This window comes from Lissotriton helveticus, chromosome 3_2 (assembly GCF_964261635.1).
Source record: "Lissotriton helveticus chromosome 3_2, aLisHel1.1, whole genome shotgun sequence".
Taxonomy (NCBI): domain Eukaryota; kingdom Metazoa; phylum Chordata; class Amphibia; order Caudata; family Salamandridae; genus Lissotriton; species Lissotriton helveticus.
Window position 1 is genome coordinate 12,552,139 of NC_136062.1, and position 25,401 is coordinate 12,577,539.

At 44.5% G+C, this 25,401-nt stretch overlaps 1 protein-coding gene across 2 annotated transcripts in view; it reads left to right on the forward strand.

Moving 5' to 3' along the window:
- The window catches only part of HOMER2 (homer scaffold protein 2), a 697,936-nt gene that overhangs the window by 357,530 nt on the left and 315,005 nt on the right, over positions 1-25,401 (forward strand). For both annotated transcript variants that reach the window (XM_078684745.1, XM_078684746.1), the window contains one exon: positions 11,139-11,231. In XM_078684745.1, coding sequence (XP_078540871.1) covers positions 11,139-11,231 — 93 coding nt within the window. The remainder of the gene's footprint in view (positions 1-11,138; positions 11,232-25,401) is intronic.

A 25,401-nucleotide genomic window follows, 5' to 3' on the forward strand; every position in this document is an offset into this window, starting at 1 on the left:
ATTTCAGGAAAAAGGGGAGTATCACATTTTTGGTTCACCTTGATAGGAAGGAAGAATGTCACACTTGGAAGGTAGTCTTTCTTTGTGGCTTCTGTGGATCTATGGTCCTCTTTTAATAAACTCCTTGTCCTTGACTGTGTTGGAATAATGAATGTCCCATTAGATCTATAAAAGGTGCTCAAACGTCTAAATGATGGAAATTATGCAATCCGATGGAGTCCGCAGGGATTGCTAATGGAATCATTCTCAGTAATTAAGTGAGTTTGCCAGGGATTTTCTCTTGGCTGATGCCTTTTTCCTTGTATATTAACAAAGTAGAGGAGTTCCTTCTTGGAAATACTCAGGCCTGCCTCAGTGGCTGCTAGAGCAATAGAGGGATTTATGTTGCTTCAAGGATAAGTGGGGAGTGGCCTGCAGGTATCTCGGGGAGTTTGCTATCCGGGCAGAGTTCCTGCGCATTCAGTTAAAGCTGCCGCACCAAGCATACTACATCTGCACATGCCTCTGTGTGATATGGTGGCATGAATGTGATCAGTGACTGAGGGGATGTGGACAGCAGAGTACACTAATGCTCATGCTTTGGGAGTGCCCGCGAGTGAGGCCCTTCTGGGAATGGGTCCACAGTAGGCTCTCGGGCAGGTGAGAACCTGTGGTGCTCACTCACCGGTTGGTAGCTTGGCAATCTGGTGTGAGATGACGCTGGATAGATGCACGCTTTTGCTCTGCAATGTGGCATTGGCCAGGAGGGATGTCGTGAGATACTGGGTTTTTACAGTGCTTCTGATGTTGAAGGACTGGGAGACAACCATAGAGAGGTGTCGGCGGGCAAAGGAACCGATCTACTGTGTGCAGGGCTGCCTCGAAAGTTTGCAAAGGTATAGACTCAGTGGACTGACAACGAAGGGGTGTGAAGTGGGGGGGATTCAGGTGGCGAATAGAGTCCTGGGACATTTTGGGAGCTGGGTGGGGCTAGTTAAGGCCCCTCTGACTTTCTGAACGGAGTGTTCTTCTTTGCAGTCTACATTCTGGATTCTGTTGACATTACCACTGGACGATTCATTTGTGTACTTGTGCTGCAGCAACCTGGAGGGTTTGGTATCGTTTTTATATGTTGCAGTTGCTGGGAAATTTCAATAAAAGTATTTAAGATTCTGCCAATTATTTTTCAGATTAATTGTTATTTCTTTTTTAATTTGAAGTCACTTTTGAATTCGCACTGTAAGGAAGTTCAAGGTTCTCAAACTGAATAAATGATTCAGGAATAAAAGGATCTTGAAAGTCTATCTTGGGAAATTGGTACCAGGTTTTGTTTACTAGGCTATTAGGAAAAAGCCACAGATAGTAGATACAAATCCTTATTAGTGTTACTGCACATTTCACTAAGACAATGTGCGTGTCGTATCACCAGCGCTTGAAGCATGCAAGGTCAAAATTAGGCCAACCTGCGTAATTTCCTGTAGCATAATTACTCAAAATGACAGCAAAATTATGCGAGATTACTCGGAATTACTTGGAGATGCCTAGCACTGCATTTAGTGCTGTTTTATTGCCGCAAAATGGACCTTCATGTCCAAAATGGACTAGAGGATGTATTTTGCACTAAGAAAACAGCACTAATAGGAACAGCATCCAGCAGACATTTAATCTGTTCCTGAGCACTTCGGTGGCATTTTGCCTGAAATTACGCAAAATAATACGAACTGGTATAATTACATAATTTTCACTTCTTTCAGTGTAATGCAAAATTGAGTCCGATCACTCCAACGCAATAAAATGTTGTCCAGAACTAGTCATAATTCAGCATTTGGATTAGAAATTTGGGTTTTCATGAACACTTTTTTTGTATGCAACTAATGGGAAATGTATTTTAAAATCATTGTTGCAGTTGCCATAACGTACCCCATTATAAACTAGACTGAGAGAACATTTCCTTAGCAAAGCTTAGGCCAATTTTATACTAAGCTAGAATTTGGGCCAGATACACCAAGCTTTTTTACATTCACCAGCTTCTCAATTCACAGAATCAGGCCATTTGCAAACGTTAAAAGGCATTTTTAAATTTGCAGTGGCCCAATTGTCATTAAGTAATCTATTAGTGAATCGCAAATTGCGTTTGCCATTTGGTATTAGAAATGGGCGTGTTTAGAGCGTGTCTCTTCTTAATTCCGAATCGCAGTGGTATGTGTGAATATATTGTGACTGAAATTACATGGCAAAACATGTGCACTTTACCTTCTATTTCAAGTATGTGGTAACCCATTTGCAAATGGAAGGGTGTCCCTTTGGGACTCCTCCCTCTTTTTGAATGTTTATAAAAACATTTTTGAAGAGTAGGCAGTGGTCCCAGGGCCTACTGCCTGCTCTTGAAACGTTTTTCATTCTATATTCCTTTAAGGAAAATAGCCTGCATTTATAAAAAAATGTAAAAATGGCTTTATTAAACCGCAATCACAAACATGGTGGTCTGCTGACCCCAGCAGGCCATCCCCCTGTGATTTTTGTGATTCCCAATGGGTCAAAAACCTAGATCTACCTCATTAATATACACGAGCAAAGTCTATTTGAGACCCACAGGGAATCACAAAATGTGTAATACACACATTTGTTATACATGTTTACCAAATAGCAGTTCGCAAAACTTTGATATTTGGTAATCGCAAACGAGTGCCTACATACCTCTGTCCCTTGGGGCACTATTGAATTGATGCATTATAGGGATGCTTTGAGTGATGTTTTATTCTAGGTGGGAGAGTGCAATATTAGGTTGTTGGACTAAACCACACATATGCCCTCTCCAGGGTAATACATTTGAAAAGGCTCCATTCAGCGACACCTGGGCCCACCCTGGGGCTTTAGAAACCTCAGGCAGTAGAGCTCCATGCACTCGCTGGCGGTCAAAGGTCAAATCCTTTTTCCTTGGATATCTCTGATACTGTTGGGCTGTTTTGCATGTTCCTGGGCTCACTTTGCATGTTCCTGGGCTCACTTTGCATCTGATGGTGAGCCTAGACACCTGGAGCATTTTCTTTAGTCCTCTAGGCTGGCCCATTTTCTAGGGAGCTGATTACACTTGCTCTCTGCACCAGCCTTTTTCTTGTCTTGTGATTATTTCCCCCTAGGTGCATAGGTACAGTTCTTAATTTCTACTGGGTGATAGAGGACCAGCTTCCCTGGCCCTGGAAATTAACCCACAGGTCCTGGAGTCAACTGTAGTCTGAGTCCTCAGTCCAAGAGGGGATTAGGGGGTTTCTTCTACAGATGCCCATAGCTGCCGCCATCCAGTCCCTGTACACAGCTCCAACAAAAAATACTCTCTCCTAATTGGGCAGGGCAGTTTTTAGTGAGGGTGGAAAGTTCTAGAAGCCAGACACCCCTTGCCAATTCTAGGGTGCCACATCACATCTCCGCCCCATTTCAACCCTCTTGCACAGCATACTGAGACAATTCAAGAGGATGCCATCCTGCAGTCACTGTTCACATCTCTTCTTATGGCCTTGACTCTGCCCCTCGTTGACATAACTACCAGGGCCTTTCTCTCCAAAACTTCAAAGAGGAGCCCCCTCCTGTTTTTGGCTCCAGAGTTCTGGACTCCCTCCTTTGTCTAGTGTACCTTTCCTGGTATTGATACAGCAGCCTTCATTCTTCCTGCTTGAAAGCAATGGAATTACCTTGGCCCAGCATGGTGACAAAAGAACTGGCTATGATCCGGAGCAGAGCCAGACAAATATGACATTTCTGAATGACCCATGAGATGTATATATACCTTCTTGGAACTTGCAGAATTGATAGTAGTGCATACCTTTCATCCCAGTTTGCTCTGTTGATGACCTTTGTAGACCAAAGGGAAGAAAAACTGCACTCTAAAGCAGATTTCCCCCATGTGTATGAAAAAGTGTCACTATGGACAAGACATTTAAACACAATGACTTTCCCTATGAGTGTCCACTATGATCAGGTCTACCCCAGTTCAAGCTCTAACCCTGCATAGTCACCTCTGGGCCAGGCTGCCTGTGCGCAGTTACCAGGCTGCGCACTATAGTAGTCTCACACTCCCAACCCTAACAATTGTGCTCACTTGTAATCAGCCAAGCGCCCCTTACGGTAAACATGTGCCATCTATTTAATGTGGGTGAGTCCCCATTTGTGAGGCTCACCCGCAATGAGTCCAAAATCAAGTGAGCAAAAACCCAGCTGGATTACATGGGCAGAACCCATTTTGTTACAATACTGTAGAACCACTGATAGTCAAAACATTGAAAATTAAATTCCTTTTTTTAAACATCTTTATTTAGACATCCAACACATACAATAAGCCTAAAGATGTTACATTTCTGCAGTATACATTTTGATGCGTTTGTACAGGAGGTCGGTTATTTAACTTAACTCCCTCCCTTCCTTCTAGACTATACCCCTCCCAAGCCCCCTAACCTACCCCCTTCCCCCCCATCCCCACGAAACCAAAGAAAGCGCTAATTCGGGTTGCATCTATATGTGCTCTAGACCTTAGAGTTTGGTATATAATAACAAATATTTAACAAGCTATCTTTAGTGTCTCACCCGAAGATTAGCTATGCTGTTGTAGCCTCATTGGTCCAATTGGTTATCGGTTCCCACATTTCAAGCCCCGTTTTCTTGTTTTTAAACCAGAACGTGCAAATATCGCTTTCTCCCAGCGATAGGTGGCTAACAATTTCCCCAACCAGCAATGTACTGAGGTTTTTTAAAATCTAACCAGACAGTAGCCAAGCATAGTCTAAACACTGCCATCGCAGCAAAGACCAGAGCCCGATTTGGGTCTGTCATTTCTTGATTACTTACTCCCAACACAATGACTTAGGGCGTGAGATCCACCTCAAACCCAAGCATGTTCTTGATATAATTGCCCACTTCACCCACCAAAACTGATAATCTGTGGCAGGTTGCGAACATATGAATACTGTCTGCGGCAAAGCAGCTGCAGCAGGAGCAGTGTATACCGGAGGAGCATCCCCATTTAGAGAGCCTCACTGGAGTAATATATAGATTCAGCCAAGTTTTAAAACATTGAACTTGTAAGTTAGCTGAAAAAAATGCAGTCTGGCTCAATAATAAAGAATCCTCACACTCCCCTACCCCTGCTTGCACCAATTCCTGCCAGCGATCGGTATGATTTGTGAGGTCGTCCTCCATCAAATTGCTAAGTAATTTATACAATTTGGAGATTGGTGAAAGAGCCCCTAGAGCCAGCTCCAGTAAGGGGACTTTATGACCCCCAATTGCTTTCCTAAATAGATAGTCCCTCACTTGTAGGAATTTGAAAAAATTATTTCCAATCCCAAATTCCCTCTTAATTACATCAAACGAGTGCATTGTGTCATCCACCTTAAGGTCACCTATATACCGGATACTCCTAACCATCCTTATCTTCATATATCCATCTCGGAAAATTTCCGGCAATAAGTAGTTATCTGCCAGAGGGGTATATCTATATCTTATTCATTTTAAGTTACTTCCTTACTGCCGTCCACATCTTGAATGCTCCCAGCAAGATCTTAAATTTCACTCTCTTAAAGTAGGCATAATCAATGTGTCGCATGAGACAGCCATGGGCCTCTGCCCCTAATACTATCCTACATATTGAGGTGTTTCCTCTGTTACTCCACTCTCCTTTCCCAGCAGTTCAGTCATATGTTGTAAAGCTACAGCCCAGTAGTAAATCTGGAGGTTGGAAACAGACCACCACCCCCTATCTTTGGAAAGGATCATGTATCTTAGCGCTCTACGGGGGCGTTTCTCGGCCCACAAGAATTTCGAGATTAATTGGTTAAATATAGAAAAACAGACCATGTTTATTTCCACTGGAATAGCTCTAAAGAAGTATAACATTCTGGGCAAAAATAGCATCTTAATGGCATTGCACCTTCCTAAAAGTTTAAGATGAAGATATTTCATTCTGTTAAAATCGGCTTTAGTCTTATGTAACAGAGGCTCCAGATTAATTTGCATAATTTCATCCATGTTAGCAGAGATCTCAACCCCTAAGTATCTGGCATTTCCCACTACTCTTGTATCGTTCAGACATGCTCTGGAATTTTTAACAATCATTGTCTTATTCCTGTTGAGAAAGTATCCAGAAATGTTTCCAGAATCATTGGCCTTCCTTTCCACCTCCTTGATAGCCTTGAGTGGGTTAGCTGTTATTGTAGCAAGATCTGCATATGCTAGTATCTTTGTGTCCCTGCCGATGCATTGGACAGCCAATATCTTATTATTCTCAACAATTTAGCTAATTAGAGGATCTATGTACAACGCAAATAGTAGCGGGGAGCAGGGGCACACCTGCCGTGTGCCACAGGAAATTTTGATTACATCAGATGTAGCAGTCTTCATAGCTATCCTAGCCACAGGCTCCTGGTACAAACATTTAACTGCTCCAATAAAGCATTTACCCAAACCTTTCCTCTCCATAATTAACCATAAAAAGGGCCAGGAAACCCTATCGAACGCTTTTTCAGCATTGAGTAGTATTGCAGCCATAGGATCTCCTGCAACCCTAGCATAATCAAAAAGCTTAATTATGCGTCGAATATGCTCAGTTGGGCCCCTTCCTGGTACAAACCCATGCTGAAAAGGGAAAACCAGCTTCAAAATGACTGTGACTAACCTTTTTGGTAGAATTTTAGAGTAAATGTTGACGTCGGTATTCACCAACGTGATTGGCAGATACTAACCCAATTCCGTGGCAGGTTTGCCTTTTTTAAGAAAGACTATGATGTTCGCATATTTCCAGGAGTCAGGGGCTACCAGATCTAATTGTGCTCTGTGGAATACTTCCAACATAAGTGCCGAAAGCTGAGTCTTAAACTTTTTATAAAATTCCCCTGGAATTATATCAGTGCCTGTGGCTTTGCCTGATGGAAGGGAATCTATAGCCTCACTTACTTCATCCATTGTAATTAGTTATCAAGTGAGGAGAGATAGCTTAGACCAACAGCAGGATCTCTACTTTCCCTGACCCGGGTTTGAACCATTTTCGCCCTAGTGTGTATAGTCAGCATATGACCCACTCTCTCGCTGTTCTCGTAAATCCTACTCCTCCAAGCCATATATTTACTAGCCGTCTTTTTGAGAGATATCTCAGTGATGGCAGATCTGGCAATAGTAATCTTTGATTGCGCTGCCTCCGATTCACCCTCTGCAGACAATACCTCCATCAGCTCGTTTTCTGCTTTACCCAAATTCTCATACACAGTACTGTAGTAAGATTTTGTCCTTTTTTTTTTTTTGCACCTCCCATTCATACCCATATGTTTCTCCTCTGACCCCTGCCTTTAGTGTGTCCCAAACTGTACCTACATTAGTGCTCCCTAGGTTCTCCTCGATAAATCTCGGAATCCAATCCATCAATTGCTGTGTGTACCCCTCTTCCCTTAATAGGGTCCTATTAAATGTCCACCATGTCTGTAAGGGTTTGCCCTTAATACCTAGTTCAATCACCAGGAGATTGAGGTCTGACATGACTTTGGGGAATTTGCTTATCATACAGCCTAAAAAAAGCTTGTGTGACACAAAAAAGTAGGCCAATCTTGCGTGCATTTGATGTGGTGCAGAAAAATACGTAAAATCCGAATCACACTCCTTTTCCTCTGCCCATACATCTACTAACCCATGCAATGACTTAAGTTGTGAAAGTGATTTTAAAACTCTAGGTTTGCGCCCTCGGTACGTGCCCCTACGGGTGGCGACCTGGCAGCTCATGTTGATATTCAGATCTCCGCATAATAGCAAAGGAACGAGCCACCCCACAAGCTCCACCTTCAGCCATTCGTAAAGTGCAGGGTCATCCAACACAGACCTGTACACTGTGCAGAGAGTAAGTATTTTGTTATCCAAACACATTTGCACAATAGCCCATCTTCCCATGTTATCAGCGAGTGCAAGTGGGAAACAACCCATTCCCTTTCTGGCCAGTATCGCCACACCGTTTGTCCGAGTTTCTTGTGTTGTATTTGCAATTAGTTAATACCCCTCCATTTCTAAAACCCCTTTCCTGCTACATTCAATATGAGTTTCTTGAAGACATAAGATATCTGCCTTCAAGAATCGAAGATCAAGGCTGATTCTCCTTTTTTGGGGATCATTTAGCCCACACATATTAACCTGTTGTGTGCTCGCGTCAGCCAACGGCACTGCCTCCCGGGTGCTGCACACGACCAAGGGCCGATGCTGCCCCGCCCACTGCGTCGAACCTCCGCACCGCAGCAGAATGTCTGCTGTGGTAAACTGGTTAATAGATGCAATTCAAATTTTCCTCATTGAAAGCAAGCAGCAGTTCCCAAACATTTACCATCACCATACAGAAACATACCAAACCAAAATACCAGGTGTTCAACAGCCCCCCCCCCTTACCTCCCTGACCATCCGTTGTGCCCCTAGCCGCCTCTTACCAAAAAAGACCAAAAGTATGAAGAGGAAAAAACATAAGAAAATGGATCAGCAACACCTAATTTGCTAACATTGTAAGTCTCGATCAAAGCTCATTTCTTATAGAGTTCCTGTAGTTACTCCTGGGCCTGAATCTCCGACACAAATACTCTAGTTGAGTCCTTGCATATAACCTTAAGTCTGGCCGGGTTCATTAAAAAAAGTTCACATCCTAGCTTCTGGAATGGCATGATTAACAGACAGTCGCCATCTCCTCTCCACCGTGGTGTGACAAAAGTCAGGCCGCATGAAAAAAGAGGGCCCTGCTGCCGCCCTCCCTGCATCGGGCCTGGCCTTTTCAAATATGGACTGTCATAGGAGAAAATTGCCAAAAAATATAAGAATAGCACTCTTTCATCTTCACCTGGCCTCTTCTTAAGCATCAAGGGATACCGATGCACCCTTTGAACCTCTGCCTCCCAATTCCAATGAGCCACGTCAGGGAAGGCCTCCTTAAGAAGCCTCAAATTAAAGCCACAAATATCATCCCCCTCTGCCTCTTCTGCGATCCCAAGAAGTCGAAGATTGTTCTGTCGCTGTCTATTTTCAAAGTCCTCGAGCTTCCAGAGGACATCAGTCATTCTACTCTCATTGTCCGAGTTTTCCGCGCTGGCCTCTAATTGAACAATGCATTCTTCCAGTGCTGTGGTGCGCTCGGAGATTTCTGTGCAGGCCTTGTTAACTTTACGCACTGCACCCTGTAGCTTTTTAGTAGCCAAGTGGGCCCTCTTATGTTCCTGGCGTGCCTCTGCCTTCATTTGTTTCAATGTTGCATATATTAAGTCAATTGATGGGTGGGATACCTGGGCCCCCAAGTCATTGCTAGTTTCTACAGCGGTTTCTGTGTTCTCTGTTTGAGTGCTAAACTCATCCTCCATTCCTCTCTCAAAATGGGAGGCATAGTAATCCAATTTCAACTGGCTTGACTATTATCCGATGTGAAGCCTTTGTCCTTATCCGCCCCTTCTACGTATGAATTGGGATGCGATTTTGGGTGTCCGGCTTCTCTGGAGGGTTGCCACTATCCTCCTCAGTAAAATAGTTGTCTGTTTTATCCTTTCCGCTGTTAATAGATAAATCCGAATCATCTATCAGCGAGTAGAATTTTTCACAGTCAGGTGTCCCTACAATTCCCCATCCTCCTGGGTGAAAGCTCCTTGTAGCCCTTTAGAAGCTGGTGTGTCGGGGGTACAGCTAGAGCTTGCATCATACTATTATCCTCCCCTACCCTTGCTGTAGAATGCTCTCATCTTGTGGCACCTCCTCTACTAGCCCTTCATTGTAATATCCAAATTATTCCAAGGAGTGGTGTCAGATCCAGCAGCAAAGCTGATTGATTCCTCTGCCCCTGGGAGAATCCTGCCCCTGGGAGAATCCTGCCTAAACTAAGAGGTAAAATACTTGATGACACTCCTGTTGGAGCTATTTTAGCACAGTCACTGTTGGTTTTTGAAACATAATTACTTTTACCTTTAGGTGAATTCTTTTCTCTCGAAGTGCATGAGAGTCCCTGACCAGCAAACATCCCAGGTACTGTCGGCTGTTTGGGTCTAGTGACTCTCTATATCCTCCGTTCCCCAGTTTTGTTCTCCCCCGGTTCCTCCTTGGATGGGCCATCTTTGCTCAGACTGGCCTGCAGAGAGCTGCTTGCAGCCAGGCTTGGATTCAGACTTCACCCTTCCGCAGCAGCTCGCCGATTTAGAGAAGTCCCTTTGGCTCCCCTGTCGCGCTGGAATCTCTCACCAGCGTTTTCCCTTTCGGCAGCATATCAGTAGCAACGGCTACAATGTTGCGCTTCACCACGGAGAAAGCAAATGCTCCTTCTGCAGAAACAATATATTGGCATGACCCTCTGGATTTCTGGAACACCTCACGTCTAGCAGCGGACACCGCCGCCAATAAGAGTCTTAGAGCCTGCACCGTCAGGATGCCGGCCTCCGACAGCAGCCTCATCGGCTTTCCGGTCCAGTTTCAAAGTAAGTACAAATTCATGAAATCCATGAGTTACAGCATCCTTCCTCTTCTATTCAATACAGAAAAGCTGCAGTGGAAGGAAAGGCGGCTGCACACAACGCTCACGCAGCTGCCATCTTGCCCCATCCAAAATTAAATTTCTATTTGGCATGTTACCAATAGAGCCTTTCTCCCAAAGATGTGGGTCATCTACAAGCCAGTCTGGCAGATGTTCTAATTATCCAGGCTGTGATGAATTTTAAAGCAAATTTTCGTTTTCTTGCTCAATGTGTCATGTAGAGGGAAAAAGGATTACTCCAAATACTATTACGAAGGATACCTGGAAAATGTTGAAAATATGTAAATCCCTTGGATCCTAATAATTTTTACCATCTCTCAATATTTGCTTTCTACCTGAAGTATCGAACTTCAATAGTATTTAACCAGTCTATGATTTTGATACAGCAAGATTATTGCTATGGATTCAAGGAAATAGTTGTTTTAGTTTATTATAATTTTGCAGTGTTGTAGGGTTTATTAGTTCTTTTATCTGAAATACGTTGTATATTTTTAATTGAATTGTTCCACGAACCACTTTACAGAAGTGCTGTTCAAAGTAAGATAATACAATGTTAATGAGTGTGCTTTGAACAATATTGAAACACGTTCTTCCCTTGTTACAGATGAGTACTTCATGTAACTTTTTCTCTCTTGTGTTTTAGTTTGCAGAAAAATTTCAAGAAGTGAAAGAAGCTGCTAGATTAGCTAGAGAAAAATCCCAAGAAAAAGCAGAAACCTCAAGCAATCATTCCCAAGTAAGTTATATGGTAATAGAGATCAGAGTTTGCAAGATGCCCCTGCTGTCAATACATTTTCTTGGTAATTAAGCAATTTTAAAATCCCTTAGCAAGCAACAGACATCTGTTTGCATTTGTTCAAAGGAAGGAAAGAAGTGTGGGAAATATTGAGCTCACTACTGTGGAGCTCTCTATTATCCACCATGTTCTCTCTAGGTGGTCCTCCAACACAAACTGAATCTGAATGTTATAGAAGAACCTACCTTGAAGCTTTACTTTAAAATAAAAACAATCGTTTTTTAATGATAACTCAATTAGTACATTTTTTTTCTTTATCATTTACATCTTCGGATTCAGATATTCTAGCTATCTTGAGTTTCACACTAATCCTGCTTACTCAGGGCTGTAGTAGTAGAATATTACAAATTACAACTTTTACACAACAAATGTAGAATGTATCATTGTCATACTGTTTGCATTATGCAAGTTTCAAAAGGCTATCTACACCTTTTCATCAAACATCTAGACTAATCGTTTTTTTAGATATACAAAGTTCAATAAGCTTGTATTACTTTATGGCAAACTTTGCATCATATTGAAGTTCCTTAATAGGTTTTCATTTAACCCTCGTTTACAAGCTAAACCTCAGTGGTGTCTTTTATTTACTCTACCTAATGTAGCTCTCGCTTACTTATAAATTGTATCACTTCATGTAACGTTGAATGATTATTTTGTACTTCATGGAAATTTAGTATCCTATCTCCCGTTGCTTACATATCAAACAAGGGAAAGTGACAAAAAGGCATTCGTTGAATGTTGGAAGTATGTCTACATTTCTAGTACATCTTTCTGACTGCTAATTCTATATCATCACATGTACTAAGGCAATAGCCATCCAGTTTAGTAAAAATTTAAAATACATTGAAATCAAGTATGTTAGCAAGGATAGAGATTCTAATTGTGTTTCTTACTAAGGGACTAACAATGAAAAGAAAAGTGGTTAACACATACATATCTAACTTGTGATCTCTGTTTCAAGTGAATGATTACTCTTTTATACCTAGATTTGTATGACATTCATTTGAAGCATAAGATATGGTCCTGAAAGTTATACAAATTATGGACTATGCTTAAATCTCAACATTTTAGAAGAGGAAAGTGGGAGATTTAAAAAAATATAATTGGGGGACTGTATTTCTCTCATTCCCTTCTATTGAAGGAGAGGCAATTACAGGCGGGATAGTGAAAACAGTCATTTCTGGCATCAAAAATGGGGAATCCCGTGCCGGAATCTGGTCTGTTGGCACCTGACATTGGCACGCACTGTTTATTTTATTGCTGACTGTTTTACTTTCGGATGCATTCTGATGCCGGCTGTTTTGAGACAATTTAAATGCTATTCAGTGCATTGGGCCAAAACTTTTAGTAGTGTCCATGTTAAACGCCCTTGTGCATCTTTAGTTTGGTGTGCCAATAGGTCGGCAAAATTAGTAGTATTTGTACATGTTACTCTCCACTCTGCAGTGCTGGTCGGTGGCGTCTCAAAGGTTTTGGCATCTCCCAGTAACAGAACGTCGGTCAGATTTGTAGTCCACATAATTAGTTTGGTTTATTTAAACTTTTTAATTTCTCTTTTGTATATTGCGGGGAAATTCAACCTTTGTGACATTTCTCATAAGTCATATCTTTTGGTATTGTTTTGCTGCTTCTGGTTTTCTGTGTAATCACTTGTTGTACCCCTGGTCAAGCATATAATTGTCAGGATTAATACAGTCTGTTTCTGGTGGTAGCACAGAGCACAAGTGGTAAAAGGGTATCTTATGACCTAACGCAGTTGAAGGCAGGGAGATTAATCAGCAAATGTATAATTTTGTGTTGTCATTCTTTCTATTAATTACAAACAAAATCTGGTGGTCCAAATAAGAAGGGCACAAAAACTGGTTCAATACCACAAAAACAATGTGTAACAACCCAAAAGGCATACTCATTGAATAAAAACATATGAGTAATGGTAAAGAAGATGCCAACGTATCTGCAACATACAAAAGATGTACTACCGCTGCTACCCACAGTGGAATTCGACTCGGAGTGTGACCTATTGGTCTTCTTCGTTGTCAAATTCCTTTATATATCTATACCTCAGGAAGCGACGCTGGATACTATCTCGACCATCTTGAACGATACTAACTTGAGCTCGATCACTCCAGTCCATTTTTTCATGACACTGACACCCTTGGCCATGAAAGGAAACTTTTTTAAATTTGAGGAAACTACCTCCAGGTGTCTGGATCAAGTATGGGGAGCGTTTTTGTGTCAAGTCTGGCAAACCTGTGTTCATAATTTTGAACAAGTACACGTACTGAACAACGTGAATCCCTTCCATAAGTCGATCAGACTATGGAAGCGATATATCAATGACATTCTCGTAGTTTGGCGTGGAGATTTGGAATCAGTCATACAATTTAAAGCATGGCTTAACACTCAAAACGATTTTCTTAGGTTTACCTTGGAGGTGAACAAGATTAGGATATCTTTTCTTGATTTATCAATCTGTGACATCTACAGGATTGGAAAGTGAACTCTTCCGTAAACCAATAGCATGCAATTCTCTCTTACGAGACGATAGTCAACACCTGAAGGCGGGATAACTTGCCGTTTGGCCAGTTTTTACGGTTAAGACGTAACTGTTCTACAACTGAAAAGTACAGACACAATGCGAGCAATCTGTCCAATCAACTATTGGAAAAGAAGTACCCTAAGAAACTCATAAAACAGGCTTATAAGCGCACCACCAACAACCATAGAGATGCGCTCTTGGAACCCAAAATTGAAAAACCACCATTAGGGCATTTGACTTTTTTCAACACGTTCAGTACACTTACTAATGGGATCCAGAAGTGCATTCGGAAAAACTGGCTCTTTCTGAATATGAGCAAAGATAAAATACCAATGCCTCTCTTTGACTTCAAACGAGGGCACAATTTACGTGACAGACTGGTATATCAAGGCCATGCACACAAACAAGCTTTTCTAACTGTAACAGTGACAATCTTGTCTATTTGAACCAGTGCCCTTGCAGGTATGTTGGAATGACAACTCGGCAGGTTAGATTGCGGATGCTAGAACATAAAAGCACCTTCCGTTGCAAAAAGACCAATACTAAACTCACAAAGCACTTCACTGGATTTAATCATCTACTAGACGGCTTTTCATGGAAGGTGTTAGAAAAACCATTCATACCACCTCGTGAGGGACAAAGCCAAGTTTGTTTTCAATAAAGAACAAAAATGGGTGTTTAGACTGCGCAGTGACACCAAGGGTCTGAATGGTACGATACCTTGGATGTTGTTGTGAGTTTTCTTCATCCATTAATCCATCTGAACATTCGTACAAGGTATGCATGGGTCTTTGCTAATTAGTTTTTACAAGGCTTACACTATTGGAGCTATCATAAGTAGCTGGCCGCTCAGTAGGACGAGGTCCAAAATCGAATCAATATGTCCTTAAGTTTTACTGTTATGGGCCGATAACTACACCAAAAAAACTAATGAATATTGATAAGACCAAGATAATGACCGCAATCCAACTATGAGATGAGCCCTGTATAGAGGTCTCTGCTAATTTGTATTTACATGCTGGCTCTGGTCACACCTTCTATTAATCTATTACCATCAGTGATTTGAACTCACAAATCCGGCAAGATGCGTAATGGCTTCTCGGTTACGTGTTGGATGATTTTCCGCAATTATTGAAGTGGTTTCACAAAACGTTATTGTCTGTCTAGAAGTACAATGTATACCACACCAAATAAATGTTTACTGAATGAATGCATTAAGAACTGTATAAGTGGCCTGTAGATATAATCAAAGAAAATGCTTGAGTGATCACTTCACGCTCGTATAAATTTAAAAAAAGCTTTGGCAACAGAAAGCAATGTTTTGCCTTCCGTAGTCTCGACACGCTATCAAAAAAAGGAACTGATGACTGAGAACTACCAGTCCCCCATTGATGACATAATCTTGTAGTTTACTCACGTGAAGCTACGTGTCTCTAGCGTCCGTGTTTTCAAAATGGAGTGTCTCTAGTGCCTCGGGACCTCCCACGATCTCGGGAGAATCCCGAGGCACTGACGGAGAGGTTAGGCTCCTAAGCAGCCCTTCGAATGCTCAGTGCTTTGTATGTTTGGCATTGTTTGTGCGATTACCACGTAACTGTGGGAACATGTAGGACCGCCCATACTCTGCAACAACACTGTTCCCTCTAGGATAGTGCCGCCCTTCTTACATGTGATGGGTGTTGCAAGTCATTTGCTAAAGGATATTAGCCACACGTATGAGAGATGAATACACTATTATGCAGCCAACGTATTTCGAATCACAATACGTGTCTCTACAAAGTAATGCCATTCTATTATTAAGCGCAAGTCTGGTCCGAGTACCGACAATACGGGACCTCCGACTGGTCTAGGTGTACATCCTCTATGCTATCAATATAACTGCTCGAGCACCGTAAGCAACTTGGATCTTGTAGTAGCAACATGCTTCTGTGTAGAGTAATGCTGTGCTTGTTTTGTTTAGGCACTTCAAACATGGGATTTTTTTCCGTAGAAGTAATACAATGGCGAGAGATGAGAAATTGTAACATCAGAATATCAGCACATAAGGCTCATCCTTTAAGCTCATGATATTCTTTTAGTTAATACGCATCGCTGCAATACAATGGTGCTGTGTATTTACTCACTTACATAGCAGGCTGTTGAAGGTACCTCCATACGAGTCATGTTAAACAGATATAGGAGAAGTGCACCCCTACACTAATGCCAGCACGCTGTTGTATACAAACCTGGAGCTATGTTCAAGAAATGCCACACTATCAGAACGATACCCATTAGGCACCAGGCCTACAATACGCTTTGCTGTTACATCTGGAAAAGCGTTTTTAGACAAGTGACACACTAGAATGGCTCAAATAGACACACAAAATCACATAAACATCAGCCATGAGAAAAATGTTTGGTTTTTAGAGGTGTTTTTTCCTAGTGAAGGTGATTTTAATGGAGTCCCAGTTATCCAAACAGAGTACATCCAGAATTTTGTTTGGGCCCCCCTCAATATTGACTTTATTTTCCTTACAGGGCGGGGTCTCATATACCGGAGTGGTTACCAGGTGAGGTGAGGCTAATCTATACTACTATTATAAAGAGAGAACAGAAACCTTTTGGCAAGGTAAACTCGGGAACCACAGCGCCAATCCACACACCCAATACATTGTTGGAATCCTAAGGGTGTGTAGATGGACATAGGCGACATAAAATAAAAACAAAACGTAAATTAAAAAATTTAAATTTAAAAACAAAGTAGTCCCCTAAAACTAGCGCCGGCCGCGACGTAGTGCTGACCGCGACCTAGATGTGCGTGATGACGACAGGCGGGGAGGAGCGGTGACGAGCGGCGAGGAGTAGCGGTGAAGTCCGGAGCGCGGCGGCTCAGGTAAGGCAAAGGCGAGGCGGTCTGGGCAATGTCGGGGCGGGCGGGGGCCCGGCCGGGAGTGCACAGAAGCCTAAAAGAGGAGTGGCGGAGGAGCGGAGCCTCAGGTAAGGCAAAGGCGGGCCGGAGGGCGGGAGGCGGTCTGGGCAATGTTGGGGCAGGCGGGGGCGCGGGCGGGAGTGCACAGAAGCCTAAAATGCTGCCCCTAGCCCCCTTAGTACCTCATACAAGACAGCTGAGTGCATCTGTTTATTACATAAATACTGAGCCATCTATATGGTTGTGGAGTAAGGGCGAGTATGTAAAACTGGTGTATTTTCTCACAACAAGTGTTAGTCGCTATCTCTTTCAGGTGTGAAGATCACCCTGCCTGTATTGAGGTATTTAGTGGATAATTACAATGCACATTTGCACGATTTCATAAATGCAGTAGCCATTTAAAGCTTAGGTCCTGATGGTCCTGCTCATATATCTCCTGAGGCGGTAGCCGGGAGGCATTGTTTCAGATGGCGCTTTTTAAAACTTTTACCTTGTTCCTGCTTGTTGATCCTTTGTGTCCGCTCCCCCCCCCCACCCCCCCCGTCACCCAGCGCTTACGGATTTTATCGTGGCGCTCTCCTCCTTTTTAAACACACTTTGTTGTGTCACGGACTACTTAGTATTTTGCACTCTGATCCGCTGATACTAATTCAATCTCCATACTCACGCACCCTGGGTGGTTCTCGGCCGATCTAAGGGCTGAGTCTCCCGGGCTGCGCAAATCGGCAGCGGCCATATTAAGTTGGGCACTCTTGGCTCGGCGCTCTAGTCGCCAGTATTTAAACAACTAGTTATGGCTCCGCGCAGCTGCGCGGAGTCGAGCTAGAGTCCAGCCCGTCTGCACCCGTCAGCGACAAGGAGGTGCCAGGGGCCAGGCCCTCCTTTGCCTCTGGTGAACCCCTATATTCCTTTTCTGCCCTGCGAGCACTGAAACCCTCTAAGCTGTCCTGCCATTACTCCTTCACCCCTGAAATGCTTGCAAACGCCCCTGTTTGCGGATGTATTGGCACAGCTACTCTGCATAAAGCCCTGGATTCGGCTAACTGCTGCCCTCCATCCATTAGGGCACTTCCGTCGCCTACCACTGTCCACACGGGTTTCCTCATTAATTCCCGCTCACTGGTTAAAAATAACATCTCCTTTAGGGATTTCATCTCACAGAGAAAGCCCTCTTGGGCTTTTATCACCGAAATATGGGCCACGGACTCGTCTGACCCGGACCTGTTAAATGCTATCCCTGAAGGGTATTCCCTGGCCAGAATGGATAGAGTGGGTCGAGTGGGAGGAGGCTTGGGGATATTGTACCACAGCTCTATAAAATGTCGGACTGTCCATCTGTCCTCCCCGCTCGAACGCCTTCAGGCGATGCATTTTACTCTTAATCCCTCACCCACGATCTCCTTCACCGGAATATTGATCTACAGACCCCCTGGTCTTAGGTCCGCGTTTAGCCTAGAACTCCTCAAGATCATAGAGCCCTATATTGATAGACCTAGTTTAACCATCCTAGGGGACCTTAATTTCCACTTGGAAAATTACAATTCCACTGACATTCTGTTGGACTCCTTATCCTCCTGTGGCCTTCCGCAGTTATTGACTGGTCTCACCCATTTAGCTGGGCACACCCTGGATGGGGTATTTAGCAACGACTCCCGCCTCCAAACTGGTACCCCCTTTCCCTTGTCGTGGTCAGACCATTTTGCAGTTCCCCTTGATTTCTCCTTCTCCCCCTCCATCGGCCCTCTGTCTGATCACACCAAGTGGGTATTGAGGAGGAACTTTGGGGAGATTAACAACGACTCCCTTACTCCTTTTCTGGCCACACTCAAACCCCGATCCACCGTGGACGTTCACTCTGCGGCTCTTGACCTCTCTAATACCCTGACGGTGGCTGTCGACTCGCTTGCTCCAGCCCGGCAACACTATTCTGCAAGGAAATGGCCTTCGCCCCCTGGTTCTCTGAATCCCTTAGGACTCTCAGACAAGGATGCAGGAGGCAGGGAAGGCTTTGGAGGACATACTTGAACCCCATAGAGAAGGATAAACATAAAACCCTTGTCAAAGGCTATAAAGCTGCGGTGCTGACAGGAAAACAGGTCCACTACTCCAAATAACGTCCTCGCTCAAATCCCCTAGGGATTTGTTTAAGATAGTTAACAATCTTTCCCTTATTCAGACACCTGATCCCATAACACCCTCCCAGGTTCTGTGTGACCAGATCTCCACATTTTTCCATGTGAAGATCTTGGATATTTACACAGACCTGGAAATCCTTAATTCCAGTTCCCTACCCTCCACCCCTCCGACCTTTGTTTCGGAAATTCAAGCGCCTGTCCCTTCCCACTCCCTCTCACAGTTTCCCCCCATGACCTTGGTACATTTTAATACGCTGCTGGACAAGCTAAAGTCTGGGTCACCGCTTGACCCCTGCCCCTTAAAAGTCCTTAAAGATTGCAGACAGACTATTCTGCCCCCTTTAATGGAGGTTATGAATCTGGCCATCTCAGAGGGGGTTTATCCCCTTTCCCGGAAAGTGGCCACGGTCAAGCCTCTATTAAAAAAATCTACTTTGGACCCTGGGATATTAAAGAACTTTCGTCCCATTTCCCTTCTCCCTGCTCCTGGTAAACTCTTGGAGGCACATCTTAACCTTCATCTGAGTGCCTTCCTTGACAGTACCAACTCCCTGGATCCTTCACAGCACGGCTTCCGTAGGACTCGCAGCACTGAGGTAGCGCTCACAGTGGTTGTCTATAGCATCCGGTCCTAGGTCGACACCGGCCAGATCACCTTACTGGTGTTACTTGACCTTACGGCGGCTTTCGACACCCTGTCCCCTACCATTCTGGTCAGCCGACTCAGTGAGCTTGGAGTCAAGGGTCCCGCACTCCGCCTCCTAACATCCTTCCTTGACCAACGGAAGCAAAGGGTTAAGCTAGGCGAGTATATGTCACCCATTAAGCCTGTGAAGTGTGGGGTACCTCAGGGCTCCTCTTTGAGCCCGACGCTTTTTAACGTCTATGTTGCCCCACTCACCAGGCTCATAAGATCCTTTGGGCTAGAAGTTCTTTCCTACGCCCGACGACACGCAGATTATGGCCTCCATATCCCAATCTGTGAGCATAACTGCCCTTAATTTTAAACATTGTATGGAGGCGGTCGCCGGATGGATGGTTAAGAACTTCCTCAAGTTGAATGGGGAGAAAACGGAGGTCCTCATTTTTGGGGGCAAAGGTGAGATTTGGTCAATGGACTGGTGGCCTTCTGTCCTTGGCACCTGCCCCTTTCCGTCACTTTTTGCCCGGAATCTTGGGGTCATTCTGGACACTACACTCTCGCTAGACAAACAAGTCAGCAGGACTGTGTCCAGTTGTTGCAATGCTTTGAGGATTTTAAGAAAAATTATTCATTATCTTTCCCCTGATGCTCGCAAACAGGTAGCAGTGGCGCTCATTGCATCCAGACTGGACTATTGCAATGCACTATATTTGGGCATTAGCAATGGTCTGGTCCGGCACCTCCAAACTGTGCAGAATGCGGCTGCCCGGTTTGTTGTGGGTGCCCCTAAACGCTCCTCGGACACGGCCATCAGAAAAAACTTGCACTGGCTCCCCATGCAGGCGAGGATTAATTTTAAGGCTCTCTGCCTTATACATCGTGCCCTTAATGAGATCGGGCCTGAAGCCATTCGCGCTCTTGTGGCCTACTATACTACTGGCAGAGCACTTCGCTCCTCCAGTAAAAACCTGCTGGCTGTTCCTCGAATATCCAAGGCCAGATGGGGTGGAAGGGCCTTTCGCTTCCTTGCGCCCAGACTCTGGAATACGCTCCCCAACGACCTTAAGGGGATCTCTTCCCACACTCTGTTCCATAAAGCACTTAAGACCTGGTTATTTCAAGAAGCCTATTTTTAATTCTTCTCTTGGTGATTTTTGAGCTTGCCGCTTACCTTCTTTCAGCGCCTTGACGCCTACGGGTATAGTTGCGCTTTACAAATAAATAAATAAATAAGAACGCCTGGACAAGTGGCCCATTAGGCTGAAACTAGTGGACCAATTTTTTGATCAGTGGCCTATTTGTTACAAGCCGCTTCTGCATGTTTTTAACAGGTTTAGGAGAGATATTGTAATGAAAGGTTTTTTTCTTCCTTATCCTTTTTATATCTTCACTCACTTGCACTGCACCAATACTATCCATCACCTGATCAAATAGATATCCTTTGTTTATATCTTGAAAGAAATGACTAAGTTGGTAATTTTTTTCGTTCTATCTTTTCTTGTCGAGATGTCAGTGACTTGTACGAAATCCGAAACACATGATTCCCCTCTGTGATCAAGAGGTGCTGTGGTAGGAAGGAAGGGTATCCAAATGATGACACTGGCCACTCTTGGCAGTTAATGGATATCCGACTACTTCATAATGGTTGCTTTCTCATATGTTCTTATTCAATGAGTAAGCCTTTTGGGTTGTTACACATTGTTTGTGTGGTATTGAACCAGTTTTTGTGCCCTTCTTATTTGACCACCAGATTTTGTTTGTAATGAATATAAATTGAATTGGGGATTAAATCTGTGAGTTGGTAGTTAAACTTTTCCTAGGACCCCTTTTCCCTTGTGGATTTGTATGTAGAGTTGTCATTCTTTCTCCCAAACATTTCTGCGGGTAATTTTTGTTTTAAGAGGTTCATGGGTTTGTATCTGTGATGTGTCTATTTTTATAGACAACCAACATGATAGTTGTCCTTTCCTTGCCTCTTGCTTCAGTTCAAGTACCTTGGTCTCTATAACCTGACCTATTCCCCTGCACCACTGGATTAAAGCAGGGATTAGAAACATGGTTCTGTGGTTTCCACATGTAAGAAACCCAGTAAATATTGCAAAAAAGATGTAAAGAAAAGTATCAACAATAGGAGAGAGAGTGAAAAATACGGGACACTCTCAGTCCCCCGGGTAAATCTTTTTCAAACAACAAAAGGGTGTCATATGTAGTAAGTGTGTAAGCACAAATACAAAGGAAAAATAAACCTTAGTAAATCACATTGGAATTTTTAAGGAAGCCCTCACTCACCACCCTGGGTGGTGACATGCTTCATCATCGGGCCCACCAGGAGAAGCCGAATGCCTCCCTGGTGTGCTACAACGCCAGGATACTGCAGAGCTGGTTTTTTCGTGACAGTGATGTGAAAAATTGTGAGTTTAAAAAGGTCAAGGTAGTGTACCACGCAAAAACTTTATTCAGTGGTCAACCTGACATGGTTAAAAATGTGTTAGGAAATTACCAAATAATGTTTTGGGTATTTCCACTTAAAGTGGGGTCGACATGTTTCTGCCCGTTATGTGTAATTTACTGGGCTTTTTTCAGGATCGTGAGGAGTGTACCCCGGCGGTGTGGGCGCGCTAAGGCCCACCCTTACCAGAGGACATGAAAGTTAAAATCCAGTGTGAAAATCAATAGGTGCAAAAAACAAACCAACAAGTTGTGGGATTTACCTGAAATTGAGAGGAACCTGTATAGTCTGGAGAGAGAAGACATACACACAAGTAATAAGACAAACACTTAGTTAATAGGATCTGTCTATTAAGTTTTCTGCAAGACCGATCTCTGAGTAAATGTGCTTGGGGCTAGTCAATATGCGTGACCACAGTGTCATAGGAGGTACATTTGTGCAGGAAAACACTAGTCTGGATACCAGACAGACGTGTGGACATGCACTATGACAATGAAGTGTGGCCGGTTGTTCAAGCGGCTTGTAGAACAGCACTCGTGGTTAGCGATCAATGGGCCAAAAATGCAGGGCCAGTGGTGATGTTTTACATCAAAACTTCTAAATGAGCCTAGCGGATTTTATAACATTTAGTAAGAATTTCTCACTTGTTAGGTAAAAGATCCACACCCCATAGGTCTCGGGAGGGGGGTTGAGGAGACAATGGCACACCCTGTAAGGGGCACAGTAAATCACAAATGCGGCATAAGTGGTTTTGAAAGTGATGCCAGCGGGATCGCAAAGTACTTCACTAAATATTGATGGGAGAAAAGAATCTTACGCCCGCAACGCCTGGCACCTGCTCAGCACCTGGGAACTCCCTCAACCGGACCTAGTGGATGGCGCCCATTGTATGGAGAACGCTAAAGTAGAGAGCCGGCAGGGGAGGTTCCTTGCTATGGTCTGGCGGCCAATCAGAACACAGCGATGAGAGTGAGGCTTGGAACTCAAGCTTCCTCGTGCTGTGTCGTAGGCGGGGGAATCTCCAATCACCTCGCGAGGTGAAGTTGAGGCTTGAGACCTAAACTTAGTTGGGCTCAAGTAAAATGAAAATCATAAAACGTTATTAGTTTCACAAATAAAAGGAATGGGAAACACTCGGTTGAGAGTGCGAAACACTCGATTAAGAGCAAATGCTGCAGTTGTTATCAGAATGGACCGAAAAGGATTTGGGAAGAAGGGCATTATAAATATGACTTCATAAAAGTGTATACACATGAGTATCCAACTACACCATCCAATCATGAGCTGGGACTGACCCAAAGCCCAGTCCAGTGCTAAATGTGAGCCAGTGGTTTCTGGTGCTTGGCACTGGCACGTCGGCACATGGTGGCACTGTCTGTCAAATTTAACAATAAGCAATAGATCATTTTACATTAAAAATATATAACTCTTGCCGGTCACACTTTTTTTTTTATAGCTTTGGGGGCCTGAAATAGTCTGAATTGTCACACTTGTAGGAGTGTGATGGTTAGTAGTTGTGTTGGTTCTGTTATTGGCAGCACTGGCAATTGCTGGTGCAGGCTACAGGGGCCTCCCGAAAAAGGCCCCATCGTTTACCTTTTTACAAATTAAGCACTGGGGAGCCGTTCACGTAAAGGAGACACTCACATAGCGATTTTTAAAAGAGAACCCTACCGCCACTCCTTGCTCGTGTGGGACATCCTGTGCTTCTGTGCCGCCAGCGGACCTCCCGCCTGCCTCCCGCCGCCCCGTCGCTTTCAACACCTTAGCGAGGGGCCGCAGTGCGGAGTGTGGCGAGGGGCAGACTCCAAGGTCCAGGAGCCCTTGAGACCGCAGCATCATCCGTCACAGCGCCAGGAGGCGCTTGGATTCAACACCGGCCCCATTGAGCGGGCAAGCCGTTCACGTAAAGGAGACACTCACATAGCGATTTTTAAAAGAGACCCTACCGCCACTCCTTGCTCGTGTGGGACATTCTGTGCTTCTGTGCCGCCAGCGGACCTCCCGCCTGCCTCCCGCCGCCCCGTTGCTTTCAACACCTTAGCGAGGGGCCGCAGTGCAGAGTGTGGCGAGGGGCGGACTCCAAGGTCCAGGAGCCCTTGAGGCCGCAGCATCATCCGTCACAGCGCCAGGAGGCGCTTAAATTCAGCACCGGCCCCGTCTCGCGGGACGCCGGGCGAAGCCCGGGCCAAGGGCGGGCCCGTTTTAGCCCGAACTAGGCTGGGCTGGGCCCCCCCTCTGTCAGATACATCGGTCTGCTGATTTGTTGACTTCAATGATCACCTCCTTCACTAATAACCAGTAGTCATGACGAGGGAGCAGAAGCAAGACGGCCCTGAACGCCGCACAAATTACCGGCCCTTTAGACCACTTCATCTCTAGAACCAATGAGGTCATTGACCAAAGCATTATCCTGCTGGAGGGCAGGGTCTCCCGAGACCTGGCAATAGCGAGAAGGTCATCATTGGGCCCGCTTGCTGCTGCTCAAACTCCTACACAGCGGGGGTCAACTGTGCCTTTACTTCCGCCCTCCACCGCTACTGTAGAGATTCACACCGCCCCTGGCACAGTGGATCTCTCGGTCACTCAGCTTTCCCTCGATTCACAATCGACAGAAGATCTGGAAAACACGCCAGACCTACTTCATTATCAAACACAAAACGATCACACTGAAGACCAATCCTTGGGGTGTAGTGAGGGAGCTATACCAAAACATGGAAAACACACAAAAAACAAGAAAAATAAAAATAATATCAATTCTACTTCCATGAACATCATTTCACTCACGTCTGACATCACTGAGCAAACCGCACATCAGTCAAAGAGAACCTCTAACCTCCCCATCCTTCCAACAGAAATGCTGGAAACAGCAACCAGCACGGGGGCGCAGGGGTCCTTTTGTAAAACTTGCGTAGCCAACAACTCCCTCTTAGTAGGACTGGGGGAGCTTCTCAAACGTTATTTCCAACCCATAGAGAAAAGCCTCATGAATGTCGAAAAACAGCTAGCCAAGCTGACTGTTCAGCCATTCACGCAGAAAACCCTGGGTCCTAAGGAGGTGGGGGGGGACAAGCAAAAATCCAACAAGATCCAAGGCAATCCACCTAATCTGGCCCCCCCTGCTAAAAAAACGCCCCAAACTGCAAAGGCATCGAAAGTGCAGCCAAAGCCCCTGATACCCGAAGCTACGCCTCAGGCTGCCCCAAAAGCCAGACAAGTGCAGATGAACACACCTCAAAATGAGTCTCAGCCAACCCCTGTTGCATTAAAAGGTCGCCCACAAAAAGCCATCCCGTCGTTACCACCGAATGCAGCAGTGTCTCAGTCTATAGCGGGTGGTATGCAAGGAGCGAGACCTAGGCGCCCTATACATCTGCCACCAGAGTCATCCCCCTATACTGTTGTACTCACGGGGGTGCCTGAACTGGCAGACAAC